Source organism: Nannospalax galili, unplaced genomic scaffold, assembly GCF_000622305.1.
Source record: "Nannospalax galili isolate Female #2095 unplaced genomic scaffold, S.galili_v1.0 scaffold247, whole genome shotgun sequence".
Lineage (NCBI taxonomy): Eukaryota > Metazoa > Chordata > Mammalia > Rodentia > Spalacidae > Nannospalax > Nannospalax galili.
This window is the reverse complement of record NW_008356952.1, coordinates 961601-979946: the sequence shown is the minus strand read 5'-3', so window position 1 is coordinate 979946 and position 18346 is coordinate 961601. Positions and strand designations below refer to the sequence as shown.

Below are 18346 nucleotides of genomic sequence, written 5' to 3'. Positions count from 1 at the left end.
AGATTATAGTTGCTCAGGTTGTAGGGGAGGCAAGGCACTGTGGGTCGGATTAGACTTACCAGGAAAGAAGACTGGTCTAGGGAATTCAAGGCAATTGGGGTGGTGGACAGCCAGGATAGAAGGCTGGTCTCAGGTGTGCAAAGGCAAGTTGGGGATGGAGTCAGGCTGTAAAGGCTCTAAGAAACTAGACTGAAGAATTGAGCTGATCTGGGTGCAGGGGACAGGAAGCAGTGGGCAGGTCTGGCCTAAGAGGGTAGTTCTGAGATCTGGGGTGCTAAGAGAAGAAGCGGGCTGGTGCCCAAGGCTAGGAGGAGAACAGATTGTGGGGGCTCAGACTATGTGAGTCAAGGTGCACCCACTATTCGAATTTTAAACTTGGTTTTGACCTGGGTGTCTTCAAGTCTCCTCTATTTGAGACAATATACGCAATGCCTCCAAGAATGTATTTTACATGGGGTCCAGTCTGAGGCAGGTTATAGGAATTTTAGAACATGAACTAGCTGGAGAAGTAGTTCACTGGGACAGGTCTTTGAGGTTATATTATCTCCACACACCCCTCCCCTTCTCTTCCATAAATAAGCTTCACTGCCACCTACTCTGCCTGCTGTATTGTTTGCAGCAGGGAACTATAGTAGGATAAGGCTCTCAGAAAATAAATGTCAATCTGGAATACCTGTATATAACTTTATTTGGAAATAGGGCTTTTGCAGATATAAAGTTGTAAGAGGAGGTACACTGTATTAGAGTGAGCTTTAAACCAAATGACTATTTTCTTTATGAAAGGAAAGACACATCGGAAGGCATTCTCATTGCTGTAACATAATGCCTGATACAAACTACTTAAAGGAAGGAGAATTTCTTTTGGTTAATGAGTTTGGGGGTTTCAGTTCATGTTCCTTTGGCTCCATGCACTTGGGCAAAACATCATGGCAGAGGATCTTATTCATGGCAGACAGGAAACAGAGAGAAAGAGAGGCAAGGGCTAGGGACAAGGTACCCCAAGACCCTATTTCCTCTTACTAGGTCTCACTTCCTAAAATTCCCATAGCTTCCCAGAATAGTGCCACCAACAGGAGACCAAATGATCAACACATGAGCCTGTGGAGGGCATTTCATATGCAAACCATAACAGAGCTCATGTGAAGAAGACAGAAGCTGAGGCAACGCAAACCAGGTATGGCAGAAGATCCCAGAATCTGAAAGAGGCAAGAAAGGATCGTTCCTTAGAGGAAGAGGATGGCTCTGCTGATGCCTTGATTTTATACTAGCCTCAAGAACAGCAAAAGAATAATTTCTATTGCTTTAAGCATCCAATTTGGAGCAATGCAACCTCGGAAAGTCACAAACACCAACTGCCATGTTACTTAAAGTAGACATCTGATATATCTACCACAACTTAATTGTGTAGACATAATGTTGCTGGATCTTTATTTTTCTATAGGAAAATATCTTTGTAGTCAATGTTACATTATGACATTTATCCCCTCTTCACTCCTTTTCTATTTTCTAGGGTTTCTTTTTTTCCTTTTTCTCCTTTACTATTTTCTACTGAATGTGCCAAAGTGACTCCTGCTAACTGTGAATTTGTTTCCTATTTTCCCTCTCTTAGTCCTAAGGCCCATACTTGAGTTTCTTTTTCTCCATCAATCTCTAAATTTAATCAATATCTAACATCTCCTAAGGGAGCTGAGTAGGGAGCTGGGAGAGACGCAAGTCCTCAGCTATCCCTGAGGTTGAAGATCCATAGGTAGTTAATGGTTGCTGGGGAAGAGATAAACATTTTCTTCAGGGGTACAGCCATTTGTAAGTTGTTCATGCTCCTAAGTAACCTTAATTACGCTCATTGGTTCGTGCACACAAAAAGACATGAAGACGTAGGGGATCGACAGGAGTAAGAGGGAAACGAGAAGTTAATTGAGGGTGAATATGAGCAAAATATATTACGTGCATGTATAAAAATGTCATAATGAGACCCATTATGATGTACAATATATGCTAATAAAAATGTTTTTAAGAAATTACCAGTATTGGTGCTGGAGAGATGGCTCAGTGGTTAAAAGCACTGACTGCTCTTGCAGAGGACCTGGGTCCAATTCCCAGTTCCCACATGGCAGTTAACAACTGTCTGAAACTTCAGTTTCAGGGGATCTGACACCCTCTTCAGACCTCTGTGAGCATTGTATGACATTGGTGCACTTAATATGAATGCAGGCAATATACTCATACACATAAAATAAAAATAATAAAAAATATATATATAAAAGGAAGTTACAGTATTGGGGCTGGAAGGATGGCTCAGTAGTTAAGAGCACTGGTTGCTTTTGTAGAGGACCTGGCTTTGATTCCCAGCACCCACATGGTGGCTAACAACCATCTGTAACTCTAGTTCCAGGGGATCTGATGCCCTCTTCTGACTTCCTTGGGCCTTGTACAACATGGGTGCACTTGCGTACATGTAGGTAATACACTCATACACACAGAATTAAAAAAGAATAATTTTTTTAAAAAAGAAGTTACTAGTATTTTATCATACCTTTGCTTCCTCTGGCTCCCATGCTCCAATCCTCTATCAGTTTGCATTTCCTGGAATGTTTTCAAAAGTTTTAATTCCTTTTTTGAAAATTATGGTTAATATATGTAGGAATGATTTACACTATGGACAGAATCTGGAACTAATGAATTTTACTTATCTTGTACCAAAAAGCTACTGTTTAGAACTGCAAACAAGCTCACTGAGCCACGTGCTCTAGTGACAGGGACCTGACCTTGATCCCTCAGGACCTCACTTGGCACTCCTCCCAAGTTAGTGAGTAAATCTGGATGTGTCTGAATTAGCATATCAAAGCGCTAGAAGCAGTGTATTCCTTTACATATCCTCACTGGAAGCAGTAAGAATAATGAAGCATGCTTGACATGGTGTGTATAAGACATTCTAGGCCTAGACACCAAAAGGCAAGATTCTCTGATAAGATAAAGGTGGATCCAAGCTTGTGTTTCCCCAATTCATGCTGGAGAAACTGTTTGAATAAAAGTGTGAATGAGGCCTGGCTCAGGAGCATAGTTCCATGAGACCTCAGAAGGCACAGGTGGTTCTCAGAGTTCAGGCCCACCCTGAAAACTAATGCTAAGGGTCATGCTGATTCTTTATTCAGCATGTGTAACTGTAACGTGGCTTAGTAATGCCACAAATATATATTAGCTATACACACTGGGTGATTTTTTTGGTGTGATATGAATGTTCTAGAATTAAACTGTGTTGATGGTTGTATAGCTCTGTAGCCCTTAAAATCACTGAATTGTACACTTTGAAAAGTGAATTTTATTGTATGTAAATTATCTTTTTGTTGAAACATTTTCTCCAGGAATTTTCCAAACATATCAGTACATAGTTTAAATATCAATATCTGAGGCCTTTTGTGTCAGTGAACATATTTATTCCACTTCCATATTTAAATTTCCTTTTAAAAAATGCTTTGAAGTCAAGTGTGGTGGCACAGGCCTGTGATCCCAGCACTTAGGAAAAGGAGGCAGGAGGATCAAAAGTTTGACCCTAGGCTGTGCTACATGGTAAGACCATGTCAAAAATAAAAAATAAAAAAAAAACAAGGACTGGGGCCATAGCTCAGTGGTAGAGTGTTTAGACATGGCCCTGGATTTGCTCCCACAACTGGAAAAAAGATGAAAGCTATTGGACCCATGGGCTCTGGTGCTACTGTTAAAAAGTCAAATGTTAATCTCACTATTGCTCGTTCTAAACAATCTGTCTTTGACTCCCTGCAATTATTTTCTTTTTGTTTTTTCGTTAATTTTTACTTCACTATGTCAAAGTATTGATATTTTTTCCCTTTATATCATTTGTTTGGTGAGTAGTATTTGTTTGATCTATCCTTCATTGTGGAGAAATGTGAATCACCTGTTCTTCAAATATTTATTTTTTCCTTTCCTTCTAGATCCCCTATTAATCATGCTGATATTTTTTCTGTTTCCTGGACTTTCATTTGTGTCTCATTTTCTAATTCTTTATCCCTTCCTGATGCCTTCTGTGAAATTTCCCACCCAGCTCCTCATTAATTTTTTCATCAACTGTTTTCATTTAAACCATGAATTAAGCTTTTTTTTTTCATTTCTGCTGTATCTGATTGGTTCTTTTATGCAACTCCTTGACCTCATGTGTTTCTAGTACCCTATCTGCCCTTGAGAATTTTTGCTAGCTTAATTGTAAATTCTTGTTTTTCTCTGGCTCTTTAGTTTTGTTCCCTTGGGAATTAATTAGTTGTTGAGTTGGTAGTTTTGTCTTCCCAGCACTTTACAGTGGCATTCCATAGATATCTCTTCTTTTTCTCTATTTCTTTCAGAGTTAATATTGTTATTGAGGAGGCTATTACTGTTTTCTAGAGGTAGGGGAAGAATAGTAGTGGCTTACAATGGGAAATAACTTGAGAAAATATAATTAATTATATACAAAATTTCTTAGAACTGTAATACTTTGTGATTGTTACAGTGCTTGTTAGTTTTTTTGCTATCCCCTCCATAAATCTCTTTTTCTTATATTTATCTTTTTTTATGTGTATGAGTATTTTTGCCTTAGTGTACATAAGTGCACTACATGTGTGCAATGCTGACAAAGGCCAGGAAAGGGTTAGACACCCTGGAACTGGAATTACAGACAGTTGTTAGCTGTTTGGATGGTGAAAACCAAACTCAGGTCCTTTGCAAGAGCAGTCAGTACTCTTAACCCCTGAGCCATCTCTCCAGCACCCCCTCCATAGGCAACCTAATAAGTCTGCCCTTTACAATGTCGTATTTTTACTCAAAAATTGTTAAAATTACATTTTGAGGCATGCATGATGGCTCACACCTACAATCCTAGCACTCAGGATGCTGAGGTAGGAGAGTTAGGAGTTTAATGCCACCCTGGGTTACAAGTGATCCTGTCTTAAAAGAATCAAAACATTAAAAATAAATTAGTTTTAAAGATTTGTTAAACACAGTGGATCTGCAAAATGAGATGCATCCTAGGCTTTTCTAAACCAATTTGGACATTGCTGATCTAAAAATAAAATAGAAATTGGGTGGGCATGTGTTATTTCTTCCCTGGTTATTTCTTCCCATCCCCTCATGCTCTTGCTCTATCAATATTTCTGTTTTATCAGACACTTTTCAGAAGTCTACCCTTTTCTTCGGGTTTGACATTGAATTATTCAATAAACATTTGTAGAGCACTTGCCATACACCTGTGCTAGCCTCTAGGTATCCAGGAAGAAATCAGAGTACAGCAAAGAATCCAGATAGAATGTGGGTTCTATTAGAATAGGGATTTGTTTCTGTGTTGTTTCCATTGTGTATCTAGAACACAATGGCATCTAGAACAGTGTAAACATTGGATGAATGTTAAATGAGTAAATATTGAACACTAATTACAAGCGCATTCAATGTTATGAAAAGAAAGTTCAGCTACTGTGGAGCATATAAATGAGAAGCCTAACCTGCTTTGGGGGTTACATAGAATTGTGACACCAGCTGAAGAACTGACAGCTGAGGGTGTCTCTTAAAGTGTTCCTTAGAGGTTTAAGCAATTGTGCCTGGTTCCCATTCAAGCCATGCATAGGCTTGAGTTAGCTCAGAATTTTCATTATTAATTCCTACAAATGAGAAATTAGATTACTTGCTTCATAATGTCACCTATTTACAGAAAGAAAAAAGAAAAAGCCCATTTAACAATGCGTATTTGTTTCTCACTTCATCCTGCCTGCTCCCTCATCTCATTTTCTTTTCTGATTTACAGATGAAGGAGCCTCTGTCCACCCTTGTGATGATACATACTGTGGCCCTTTCCCAGAATCTGAGCCAGAAGTGAAGGCCGTAGCTAACTTCCTCCGCAAACAAGGAAAGCGCATTACAGCATACCTATCCTTTCATGCGTACGCTCAGATGTTGTTGTATCCCTATTCTTACAAATACGCGACAATCCCCAATTTTAGCTGTGTGGTAAGTATTTGCTCTTGTACACGTGTGTTAGGCTTCATGCTTTCCTTTTCTTTCTTATTCCATGATTCCAATCATGATTCCATGATTTCAATTTTGCTACTGATGGTAGCAAATTTGAGTTATTCTAGTATCTTACATTTATTAACTCGTTAGTCATTAATTTCCTTAGTCTTATTTTACAAAATTTTTCTTAACCCCACTTTGCAGAAAAGAAAATTGAGACCCAGGGAGATTAAGTAATTAGACTAAAGACGTATAGATACTCAGGATCATAGCCAAGGCTAAGCCCCATGTCTAGCTCCAGGGTTATTGCTTTTAACTCCCATACTGCTTCTCAAATGAAATGATTTCAAACCTATTTTATATTCTTACCACAGGTTATACAGAAAAGGTCAAGATGGATTTGATTAATATTACAGCTTTGGTCACATATGCAGGGCTTTAATTAACTTTATTGAGTCAATAATTGTTCACAAATTATAGTCTGACTCTCATTAATTAAAAGCAAGTTTTAATTTATAAGTGCTATTTTCTTAATGCTACTAAGTCTCTGGGCACATAACTGAGAAGTTAGCACTAAGAATGAACAGACGTTAGGCATACGATTACATGAAAAGGAAAAGACAGAGCTTCTTATCTCAAAATCCAACAAGCTGTTCCATATAGGGCTTAATGTATTCTCAAGTGAGTTCATTTCAGAGCCTTTAGCACCTAAAGGCCTATAAAGTTCAAAAGGCAAGAAAACTAATAAATAGTATTAGAAGTCAGCATGGCAATTAGCTTTGGGGAAAAGGGAGAGTTGGGTGATTGGGAGGAAGCTCCTGTTCTACTCCCTGATGCAGAGGTTATAGGAATGTGTTGTGATCATTTACTGAGCTATAAACTTAAATTTGGGGTACCATTCTGTATGAATGTTAGTAGTTTCTTCTTCTTTTTCAATTCCTGACACTCACGTATGGTGTCTTTTCTCTACATCATTTCTCCAGTACTAACCAAGTAGCCAATTCAGTTCAATTCTGACACTAAACTACACAGAGTGACTGTCAGACTCCACAGGTTAAGGGCTCCGTTCCCACAAGATGCCATCCACATCAGACACTGACCCCCAAGCAGGGGATTTTCAAGTTATTCACACTTCTGTTTGACTTGGCCAAAGAGTTCAAGGTTCCCACCATCTTCTCTGGAGTTTCCATCGTTTACTAGAACAACCTCCAGATTCCAGAGAAATGCCTTGTTTACTGTCACCAGTGTATTCTAAAACATCTACTTGGGAACAGCCAAATGGAAGACATGTATAAGGTGAGGTACAGCACAGAAGCAGGAGGCCACAGAGCTTCCATGCCTGCTCCAGGCACACGGCCCTCCCAGCACTACCGAGTGCTCACCAACCCAGAAATCCCCCAAACGCCATTGTTTAGGAGATTTTACAGTTTTCTTTTACATGGATCAATTGACCAAATTATTTCCCATTGATGATTGAACTCTGTTTCTTTGCCAACAGGGATGGGAGATAAAATTAGAATCTGAGGGGTAGAAGCCAAACATGCTGCTAAACATGCTACAATGCACAGAGCAGCACCCCACATCCTCCATCAGCAATGATTTATTCAACCCACAAATCAATAGCAGCATTGTAAAGAGGTCTAGAGTAGGGGCTGGAGAGATGATAGATCAGTAATTAAGAGTGTTTGCTGCACAACCTGACTTCAGGCCCCAGCACCCATGTAACAAGCCAGGAATGGTCACATGAACATCAGTAGCCCCAGCACTGTCAGGAGCAGATACAGGAGGATTTCTGTGGCTTGCTGGCCACCAGCCTAGCCAAAAAACCTTCAAAAAGGCCTTGCCTCAAAGGAATAAAGCAGAAAGAGAACACCCAGCACCTTCTTCTGGCCTGTACACATACACACAGGCACACATGCACACACGCTCGCGCGCGCACACACACACACACACACACACACACACAAACACACCCACATATATTGAGAGAGAAAATCTGGAATGAGTTAAACATAAGCTAAATTACTAAAACTAAGATTTAAAAGTCTCAGAAATGAGGCAATCTTTGAATATTAAACAGAAACCATTAAATTCTATTAAAATTATTCAAACTATCCCACCAAAATGAGTCTTTGCTTCTGCTAAAATTTTTAAGTCATCCATTAAGTTACTTTAAATATGAAAATACCTAAATGAAAAATGTGTTTCTTATTTACCTGAGGACCCATAAATGTTCTTTTGCACAATCTAAATGAGGAAACAATGGAAAAGGGTCTTTGAATAGGTATCTAGCTGTGCTACCCTGGAAATAATTCTTGGAACAATGAAATTTCCACTTTTTATGGATAGATCATATTGAAACCCCTTAACAACACACATGTGTACAGAAACAGCTGAAGTACAGTGGACTCAAAAAAGTTAAAACTCTACTTCTGGCAGACTGGAAGCTGCCTCCAAGTGATCCAGTGAAGGAGAAGAGTCACAGTAAGAAAAAGTAGACTCCATTCCAACAGAGACAGGGGGGTAGAGCTTTAAAATTCACACAGGTTGTGATAATATACCAGAAAAGGGAGAAAGATAATGACATACTGAAAAGAAGGAAGCCAAGACCTCAGAGGCCCTGCCACTCTACTGCCCTTCAGCATGTGGGATGGGGATCAGAGTCTCATCCAAAAGATAAGCCAGGCAGCCCTGGTGAAAACAGACTGGCAGTCTGTTTCACTAAATTTTTCTTTTCCAGCTGGGAAACCCACCCCCACTCAGGGTCTCCCGGTCCTGAAGCAGATTAACCAACTAACATAAGACATTCTATTCAGATTTTGCATAGTTTATATGACATTTGGGAGGGGATGACTTACAAAAACATGGATTCTTATAGGCTTTTCCTTTTCCATATTTGAAATCCATCTCCCGCCTCCTGGCTCTCTCACTCTGGATTGGTGTTCAAAGTGCTCAATAGGGTGGGTGGCTCCACTCCTTTTTCCCAGTGTGCTCCTCATCTTGCCCCACCAAGGAAATCCCAACACTGGAGGGGCATCCAGCCTTTCGAAGCTCTCTATTCCAAAAATGGGGACTAGCCCATTCACGGCTAGTCCACACCCAAACATAAGTCCAGTGGCTTCCTAACAGCCACACAAAATGGTGAGAGAGCAGCCTGGTGGTTTTCCTGGCTTATATTCCCATAGCCCCACCTCTTAATGGGCTTGACTCCTTCTGCAGAGCATGAAAAGGAGGTGGGACCATAGCTTTTCAGAGGAACTTCTGGGTGACACAGTCTCACAAGTCCACAGGACAAGTCCACAACCTCACAAGCCTCAAATTCACTTGTGCATTTGGATGATACAGATTCTTCAGGTGGAAATGTCCGCATTGGGGATGAATCCTATTTTGTGAATTTATGATTCAGAAAGCAGTGGCATCCTAAGAGGAAGCCTATTGTTTAAAACTAAGCTGTCCTGAGGGCCTCATATCATGGAGACTGAATTTAATCTGCCACAGCTCCAGGGTGAGAGACAACCCTTAGAGGCAATTGCGCAGGCAGAGGGAGGGTCAGCTGAGGCAGGGAAGCACACAAGGAAAGACAGCTCCACCTTTGGTGGCTGGGAGCAGATCACATCCAGTGAGAGCAATCCTGAATTAAGCCACATAATCTGCTGTTCACTGCTGTGGAGTCCCAAAGCACTGAAGTTCCAGTGGTGTACCTTGATACCCACAGATGCATTCCTCCGCGCCCCCCCCCAGCAGAATGTTAATACCTAGGAGATTTTGAGAGTCCAAAGGCAAGGCCTCCACATAGCCGGGGATCCATCTCAGGACTGTGGTTGCTTCCCCCTCTCTCAATACACTTATGGAATACTCTTCCAGCTAGAACATCAGACATCCCAGTGGGTAACATCTGGGGATCTCAGGAGGGAAGGAAAATTTGTCCAGACTACAAAGCTAAGTATAGACAGCTCTGGAAGACATCATGGATGGGTCCAATGTTAGGGTTCCAAATAGCAGCTCCCCTCCTCCCCAACAGGGACCTACAAACTCTGCTGAGAAGCAGCCTGCCTTTCCTCTGACCTCCAAAGATAAGATAAGCAGAGTTCCTCTTATCTTAAGAGGAAAAAGAAAACACTTCCACACCCTAATCCTACCTGCTTCCCCCTCCCTGATTTCTCCCCCAAACATTCCCCCCTTCCACACCCTAAAGCCCCCATATGTAAAGTCCCAGCTCACAACCCGTGGGCGGACATCTTTCCCTTCCCGGACACCCTTTCCTGACATCCTTCCCTTCCCTTCCCTGACATCCAACACAGGCTCAATACCAGCATACACCACAGGAAAAACAAGGAAAGCCAGTCCCCCAACCCCTGCTGCATATTACAGCAGTCTCCAAAAGTCAAAAACCAAAGCTTCGGTTTTTCGCTCTACTTTTTGCCTCCTCTTTTTTTTTCTACACTTATAGAAGTATTTTTGTCATGTTTAAAATTTTTTGGTTTTATGTTTTTGTTTCCTTTCATACAATCGCCCAATTTTTATAATTTTTTTCTTTATAAGGCAATCTTTTCTTTTCTCACTGTTTTCTTCTTTTCCTTTTAGTTCCTCCCCCTTCCCCTCCCCCTCCCCCGTTTTTCTTTCTACTATTTAAGCAATGTTTTTACTTTATCATACTGGTTTTTATTTTTAAAAGAAAGCTTTTATTTTTATTCTCCTTCATAACCATATCTATTTTTACGTTTGAGCTTTTTCATTCTGGGGAAATCTTCTTTAATCTCTTGGCCATGTCCCTGCCACAACATTATTCTCCATTTCTCTTCTTTTTCTTTTTATTAACTTAAACTTGCTTTTTCTGCATTGAAGATGGCGGTAGGAAATGGAAAGCCTTCTCATGTTCATGAAGGGGCAGAATTAATATTGTGAAAATGCATGTATTGCCAAAAGTGACCTACAGTGTTAACATAGTCCTCATCAATCCAATAACATTATTCACAGAAATATAAAAGGCAACCCTAAAATTTATATAGAAGTATGAAAGAACCAACATATCCAAAACAGAAAGAGCAATACTGTAGGTATCATAATACCTTGTCTCTACAGAGTCATAGAAACAAACAAACAAAAAAAGCATGGTACAACCACTGTAAAAATAGACATGTAGCTGAGCACGGTGACACATGTCTTTAATCAAAGCACTCCAGAGGCAAAGGAGGCAGATCTCTGAGTTTGAGCCAATCCTGATCTACATGGCAAGTTCTGGGCCAGCTGGGGCTACAAGAGAGAGCATGTCTCAAACAAACAAATAACAAAAAATATGTACACCAATGCAATAAGATAGAGGACAAATAAATAAACTCATGCAAGCCCCCTGGGTTTTACAGAGGTTTCAAAAAACATGTATTGGACTAAAGACAGCCTCTTCAGCAAATTGTGATGTGAAATCTGAATAATCAATGCAGAAGAATGAAACTAGACCCAAATCTCTCACCCTGCATAAAAATCAATTCAAAATGAATCAAAGATATATACTGTTAGACCTGAAGCTTTGAAACTACTAAGGGAAAGCATATGTAAGGCACTTAAATATATAGGCAAAGATTGTCTGAAAGGGACTTCAAAGGCACAGGGAATAATCCCAAGAGTTGATAAGTGATGTTACATGAAAGGTGCAGCCTAAAGAATGGGAAAAAATATTTACCAACTATATATTAGATGGAGACTGATATCTAGAATATATAAAGAATTCAAAATTAAAACATCTCTAGAACAAATATCCCAATCAATAAATGGACTAATGAATTGAATATATACCACAGAAGAAAAAAATACGAGGCCAAAATAGATTTGAAAATTATTCAATATTCTTAGCTATAGGAAAATACAAATTAAAATTACCTTGAGAGTCTATCTCATGGCAATCATAATGGATATCATCAAGAAAACTAATAACAAATGCTGACAAAGATTTGAGGAAAGACTAACTCTTATGCTCTGCTGGTGGGAACATAAACTGGTACAAACACTATAGAAACCAATGTGGATGTTCCCCCAAAACTAAAACCAGAACCACCATGTGAGCCAGCTATACTGCGCTTGGGCATATACCAAAAAGACTCTAAGTCAACATCCATGTGTCTTTCTGCACGATTCACAATTGCCAGAATAGGAACCAGCCTAGATGCCCATCAACAGATGAATGGATAATGAAAATGTCGTACTTTACACAACAGAAATTATTTAGTCATAAAGAAAAATTATGACATTTATAGGAAAAAAATCAATAAAACTAGAACTCATTTTGTTATGAGATAAGCTGGATTCAGAAAGATAGACACTGCATGTTTTATGTGCAGAAACTCGATCTAAAAATATCTCTCTGTCTCTGTCTTGCTCTCTCACTCTGGGTGTGTGTGTGTGTGTGTGTGTGTGTGTGTGTGTGTGTGTGTGTGTGTGTGTGTGTGTGATGAAACTTGAAAAGGACAATGAAAAGGAAGGAAGCACTCTTAAAAGGATGGGTGAAGGGGGAAAGAAGGATGGAATACATGCAGCATAAAGGCAGAAGAGGGAAGTATTTGGGAGTGAAAGGGGACCAGCAAGAAAATGGCAAGTGGGAGGGGAATGGGGAAGGGCAATAGAGTCAGAGGTGAATTAGAACCAAGTATTATGACAATATGTTTGAAAATGTCACAATAGATCCCGTTACTTTGTATGCTATTTTAATTTTTAAATTATTAAAGCTGTACTTATACCCTGTATAAATAAGCAAAGCGACTGCTTCTTAATACATTTTTTCATGAGTTGAGTCATCAGAAATAATGAACAATAAAAGTCTCCAGACCAGCAAAATGCAGCAATCTTCTAAATGTATCTGCCTTTGTCATGGAATATTTCTAAGATTGTTGGAGAAGATGTTGAAATCTTAGAGTACTCTCCATAAAGATGCCTACTACAGTGTTTACATTCCCTTTCTGTTGGCTACTATAAGAAAAATGCCAACATCAGTGAGATCAATATGAAATAGTATTCCAGGGCCTGGAGCCTGGCCCTGGGGTATTCACAAAAGGTGGCACTCACTGAAAATACTTCATGTGCATCCCTGAGCCAGATGAGGACAGCAACCCGAGCTCAATCCACCACACACCACCATGTTGCCGACGGTGCTTCAGTTGAAGCATTGAATTATTCACAGGCAAGCCGAAATGGGAGCAATGTGTCATTGTGTACTGGCTTCAGCATACTGTTTCCTCCCAGGTGTCACCCAATACTCTCCAACCCCTGCTAAAACTAGGCCTTTTGTATCATTTGAAAAGGTTTTAAAGAACAGTCAATATTATCTTAGGTCCTGTTGGAATATCCACCACTTAGGATTTTGACTGTGTTGAGGTTTTTTCTCTTGACTTTCAGCACTGATAGGAAGAATTCCACCTTGGAATTTCTGCAACTTAGCAGCAGCCTCTGTGAGAGGCATTTGTAACCCAAGAAGTCAGGAAGTTTTATTAAACTGATGTTCTTGTTCCTAGTAGGAATAAACACAGAGAAAAAAGTCATTCTTACTTGATGGTTTCTCAATTGATCCAGATGTATTTTAAATACCTGTTATATATGCAATGAAATATATGCTTATGAATCAATATTATTTTCTGACTACTCTTGAAGACATGCTTCTTCAACATTCTTATGAGAAATATTAATTAAGTATCTGTTCAACACAGACATGTTGCTAAGGACAGGATATGAACTAGGGATAGGACTGACAATGTCCCAGTGCAATCAACTACTATGTAGTGCATAGAAATAAACTGAACTAATGTGAAGAGGCCAGCACACTTAATCAGCTTCAGAAAATATGGGTACTTATCCTAGCTCACCCGCTCTTCACCATATATCCCCAGAATACCCCTTTAACATCACTGAACCTTCTTTGTCTCATCTGAAAAGTAGAAACACTACTGATCACTAGTTTGTGTAAGGGTCAATGAAATCAAGAGATGTGTTCTAAAATACATATTATCTCCAGCACTGTAAAACAACAAAGTATATTGCAAATGTACCATGTGACATAAAAATAATACATTATTATTAAATGTAGTTGTTAACTAATATGCCCATCACTTCTATCCCTCTGTTGACCACCAGGTCTCAAGCAATATGCTGGTGTTTCTAGAAGTTTCAGTGCAACTATATAAGCGATACTGTTTCTCCATTTTTTCCCTCACAGGAATATGCAGCTTATAAAGCTGTGAAAGCACTTCGTTCAGTACATGGGGTACAGTACAGATATGGTCCAGCCTCCCAAACATTGTGTAAGTTCCCTGTTCATGTTGTATTAGAATTGTCTCTCTTGAGCCAATATCCCGTATCATGACTTCCCTTTAAGATGAAAAGTATGTTCTCCCTGAAGTGAAATTTGTGACTATCAAATTAGCCAAGGAAGATGGAAAAAATTTATATATGATTAGTTTTCCACAGCTTGACAGAAATCGCTGTACCAATTTAAACCAGTTCTAAGCAGAGAATATGCTAAACATGCAGTAATGACTACAAGTTGAATTGAGATCCCCTGACAGTGGAAAGTACCAAACTGGGCTCCTTAAGCAATCGTCAGTACTGTAAGAGTGGAAATGGGCCCCGTGAACATAATGAAGCGAATATCTCAGCCCCACAGCAGCTTCCCTTTTATCCCTTTCCTCTACCATTCTTGCTAAGAAATGCTACTTCCTATACAGCATCTTCAGCTGAATTTTCACTGAAAAGTGATTTAAAGTATTTCTTCTTTTACATAAAATAGAGAGGAACTGAATCTATAGAAAGAACATGGACCAAAAACTATAAGGGATAGATTCTAGTCCTGAATCTGCCATGTCCTGCCTAAGATGCTTGTCCTGCCCAAGATGCTTGTCCTGCCCAAGATACTGATTAATTCTGGTCTTTAGTTATTTCAACTGTAATATGAGGAACTGGATTACATTATTTCTCATGACCTTCAAAATACTAAAATGTATTGACTGCATGACTGGGAAAATTAGTGAAAAATCAGATTTGAATGTCTGCACAAGTGTATGAAGGTGAACACACACTGTACGTATGTGTATATGTACCAGCATCTGGTTATGTAAGGCCATAGATTTCTCTTTGGGTTCTTTATTTACATATTTTTACTATCTTACCCCCTCACTTTCTTCAACCTTCAGGACAAAGGTGAATTTATTCATTAACGTTACATATTGAATAAGTCTATACTAATAATGAGAATAACACAAGTATATAGATTCCTTTTCATACTTCCTGATCATTGGTCCATGCTGACCATTTTAGAATGGTTTTCCTCCCTCTCTCCCTTCCCCTTCCTCCTTTCATCCTCCCCTCCCCTCTTCTGCCTCTCATTCACTCTCCTTCCATGCCTACCCCTCCCATTCTCCTCTCCTCTTTTCTTACATGATCTTGCTGCATAACCACAGCTTGCCTCAAATTTACCAACTCCCTGCTTCAGCCTCATTTACCATGCCTGACTTTAGAACTGCTTTTTAATAGTTATCCTGGAAGGTTAAAAAATAGTATTTATAAGAAATCACATTACCAACTGATACCAACATAATACTACTTATATTAAAAATTTTTAAATATGAATGCTTAAAAATCTTACTCTTTCATCTTGGTATAAAGACATAATTATACTATTATATTTACAACCATACTATGATATAACAATCTGTTACTACAGAGATGAGCCTCTTCCATCACAATGATATAGTAATTGGCACATGCTATCTCTGACTTTGGCTATGATGGCTACCATTTGTACTTTATACACAAACACACACACACACACACACACTCACACATGGAGGCACAAATATGTACACACATGAACACGTTCATGAACATGCATGGGCACAGAAGCACCCATATGCACAATCATTTAAAACGTTTGAGTAAGTAAACATGCTCTAGAAAATTAACAGTAACAGTAGTAGAAGTATATCTAACAGGATCATATATATTTTAGTGAAAAAAAAGTATATCGAGGTTTTTCTATGAGATATTAATTCATTTAATAAATGAATTCCTTTAGAGCTTGCTATTCTAAAATCTACTAGGCACATTGGATGTAAAGATGTAAAATAATAATAGCTCTGCCAGGTGTGATGTAATCCCAGTACTTGGGATGCAGAGGCAGGCAGATCTCTGTGAGATCAAGGCCAGCCTGGGCTACATAATTCCAGGTCAGCTGGGGCTACAGAGAGACCCTGTCTCAAAAAGACCAATTATAAGGCTGGGAGAGGTGGTGCACACCTTTAATCCCAGCACTTGGGAGGCAGAGGCAAGTGGATCTTCATGAGTTCAAGGCCAGCCTGGTCTACATAGTGAGTTCCAGAACAGCTGGGGCTACAGGGAGATCCTGTCTCAAAAAGACCAAAAGAAAGACCAATAATAATAATAATAATAACAGTAATGATAATAATAGCTAACACATTCTAAGTGCTTTCAAGTGATTTAGTATTCCATTTAATTTTCACAGCAATCCTCTGCAAAGGTATTAGCATTATTCTTTTTTTAAAAAAAGAGGGGGGATGGAGAGATGGCTCAGCAGTTAAGAGCACTGGCTGTTCTTGCAGAGGACCTGGATTCAGTTCCCAGCACCCACATGGTGGCTAACAACCATCTGTAACTTCAGTTCCAGGGGAATTTGACGCCCTCTTCTGACCTCCACAAGCGCTGCATGACATGAGTGCACTCACATACATGCAGGCAATACACTCAAACAAATAAAATAAAAATAACAAATAAAATTAAAATTAAAAAAGGGGGAGACTGAGGCACAGGGAAGTCACACAACAGATAGGACTGGATGCAGGGCACACAGAAAAGGGTACTGCTAACACTTGTACTTTTAGCTCTCAGCTGAAAAATTGGAACATGTAAGGTCACAGGAGCTGGACGAGTCACCAGAATGGATTGTTAGCTATGTTAAGTGCTGTAAATATAGCCTGAGAGTGGGAGCTGAGGACAAAAGAAAACAAACCCAGAAAAACTGTGGTCATTGGAAACCTTCAAGAACAAAGACATAGGTAGAGACAAGAACCAGATTGAAAGTGTGTGGGGATGCAGCAGCATCTATCAATTCTCTTGAGTTCTCAAGCAAGATAAAGAAGGAAAAGAAGATTGGTAGTCAAGGGTATTGTGAGGAACAAGGGATCTTTGAGCATTTTGGCCAATACAGATGCAACACGGGAGATTCCTAAGTGACTCAAGATCCCTGAAAAGACTCTCACTTTACAGAGAAGGCACTAACTCTGATATCAAGGCAGGACACACATAAAAGAAGCACATGTCTTCCACTGAGCTCGAAAGGGAAAACTCAGGGCCCTGACATCAGAAGAGGGGATGATGCATAACCACCTACAGTAAGGAGGCAGTGGTGAAAGGAGGGGTGGGGCAAGAAGAGAATGGGCAAGGTTGCGTCAGTGCAGGAAAAGAAGCATGAGTCAGTGTTGGGAGCAGAAAGAGACTGCGGTGCTTAGACCCTGTACAGGTAGGTATACAACACCTACTCAGCAGACTCAGAGAATCTGGTCACAGATTGAATATTAGCAAAACAACAGAATGAGGGCAAGGGGAGGCATTTGGGAAGATCCGGTGAGGAATTTAATCAAATAATTGACCAGAAAATCAAATGAAAAGTCAGGAAGGCAGGCAGGGGTTTAGAAACTAAGAGCTGAAGACAAAGAACAAGTTCAGCAAGAGTGAGAAAACTGGGGAAGAAATCGAGGGGCTTCTAGAAACAGAGTTTCAATTTCCCAGACCCTGAAAGGAAAGAACTGAGTGATGAAAACAACCGCAAAAGAAAATAAAACTCAGTATAGATTGTTATTGGTGAGCAAAGTGAACAAAGCAAAGGGGAAGATAAATGTTATTGGAACGAAGACTGAGAAATTTTGAGGTCGTCACACTGACAATGCATTAATTTACATAGATAAGATTCTCAGGTGTGATGAGTCAGTTCCATGAGCCAGATGCCAAAGAACTGCTGTTAATTGTTTTTTGTTATATTTTTTATTATTGTGTGTACATATGACAGCGTGCATATGGCAGTCAGAGGACAACTTTGTGGAGTCCTTTACGTGGGTTCTGTAGATTGAACTCAGGTTATCCGGCTTACACAGCAACAGCTTTACCTGCTATCTCACAGCCCCTGTTAGATCATCCTTACTAACTGGTATTTCAATAGAAGGACGTGGTATAGTTTAATGAACAAGCATATTATATATACATTTTGAAAAATAATGCAGACTCTTTGGTGAAACTCATTTTTTTTTTTTTTTTTTTTTTTTTTTTTTTTTAATAAAACTCTTTGCAAACCAAAGGGGTGGGG

General features: G+C 39.6%; 1 protein-coding gene across 1 annotated transcript in view; it reads left to right on the top strand.

Annotated features, from left to right (window-relative positions):
• The window catches only part of Cpa6 (carboxypeptidase A6), a 339815-nt gene that overhangs the window by 320835 nt on the left and 634 nt on the right, over positions 1-18346 (top strand). Inside the window, exons 9-10 of the mRNA XM_008854783.2 lie at positions 5786-5988; positions 14192-14276. Of these exons, the coding sequence (XP_008853005.1) occupies positions 5786-5988; positions 14192-14276 (288 nt within the window). The remainder of the gene's footprint in view (positions 1-5785; positions 5989-14191; positions 14277-18346) is intronic.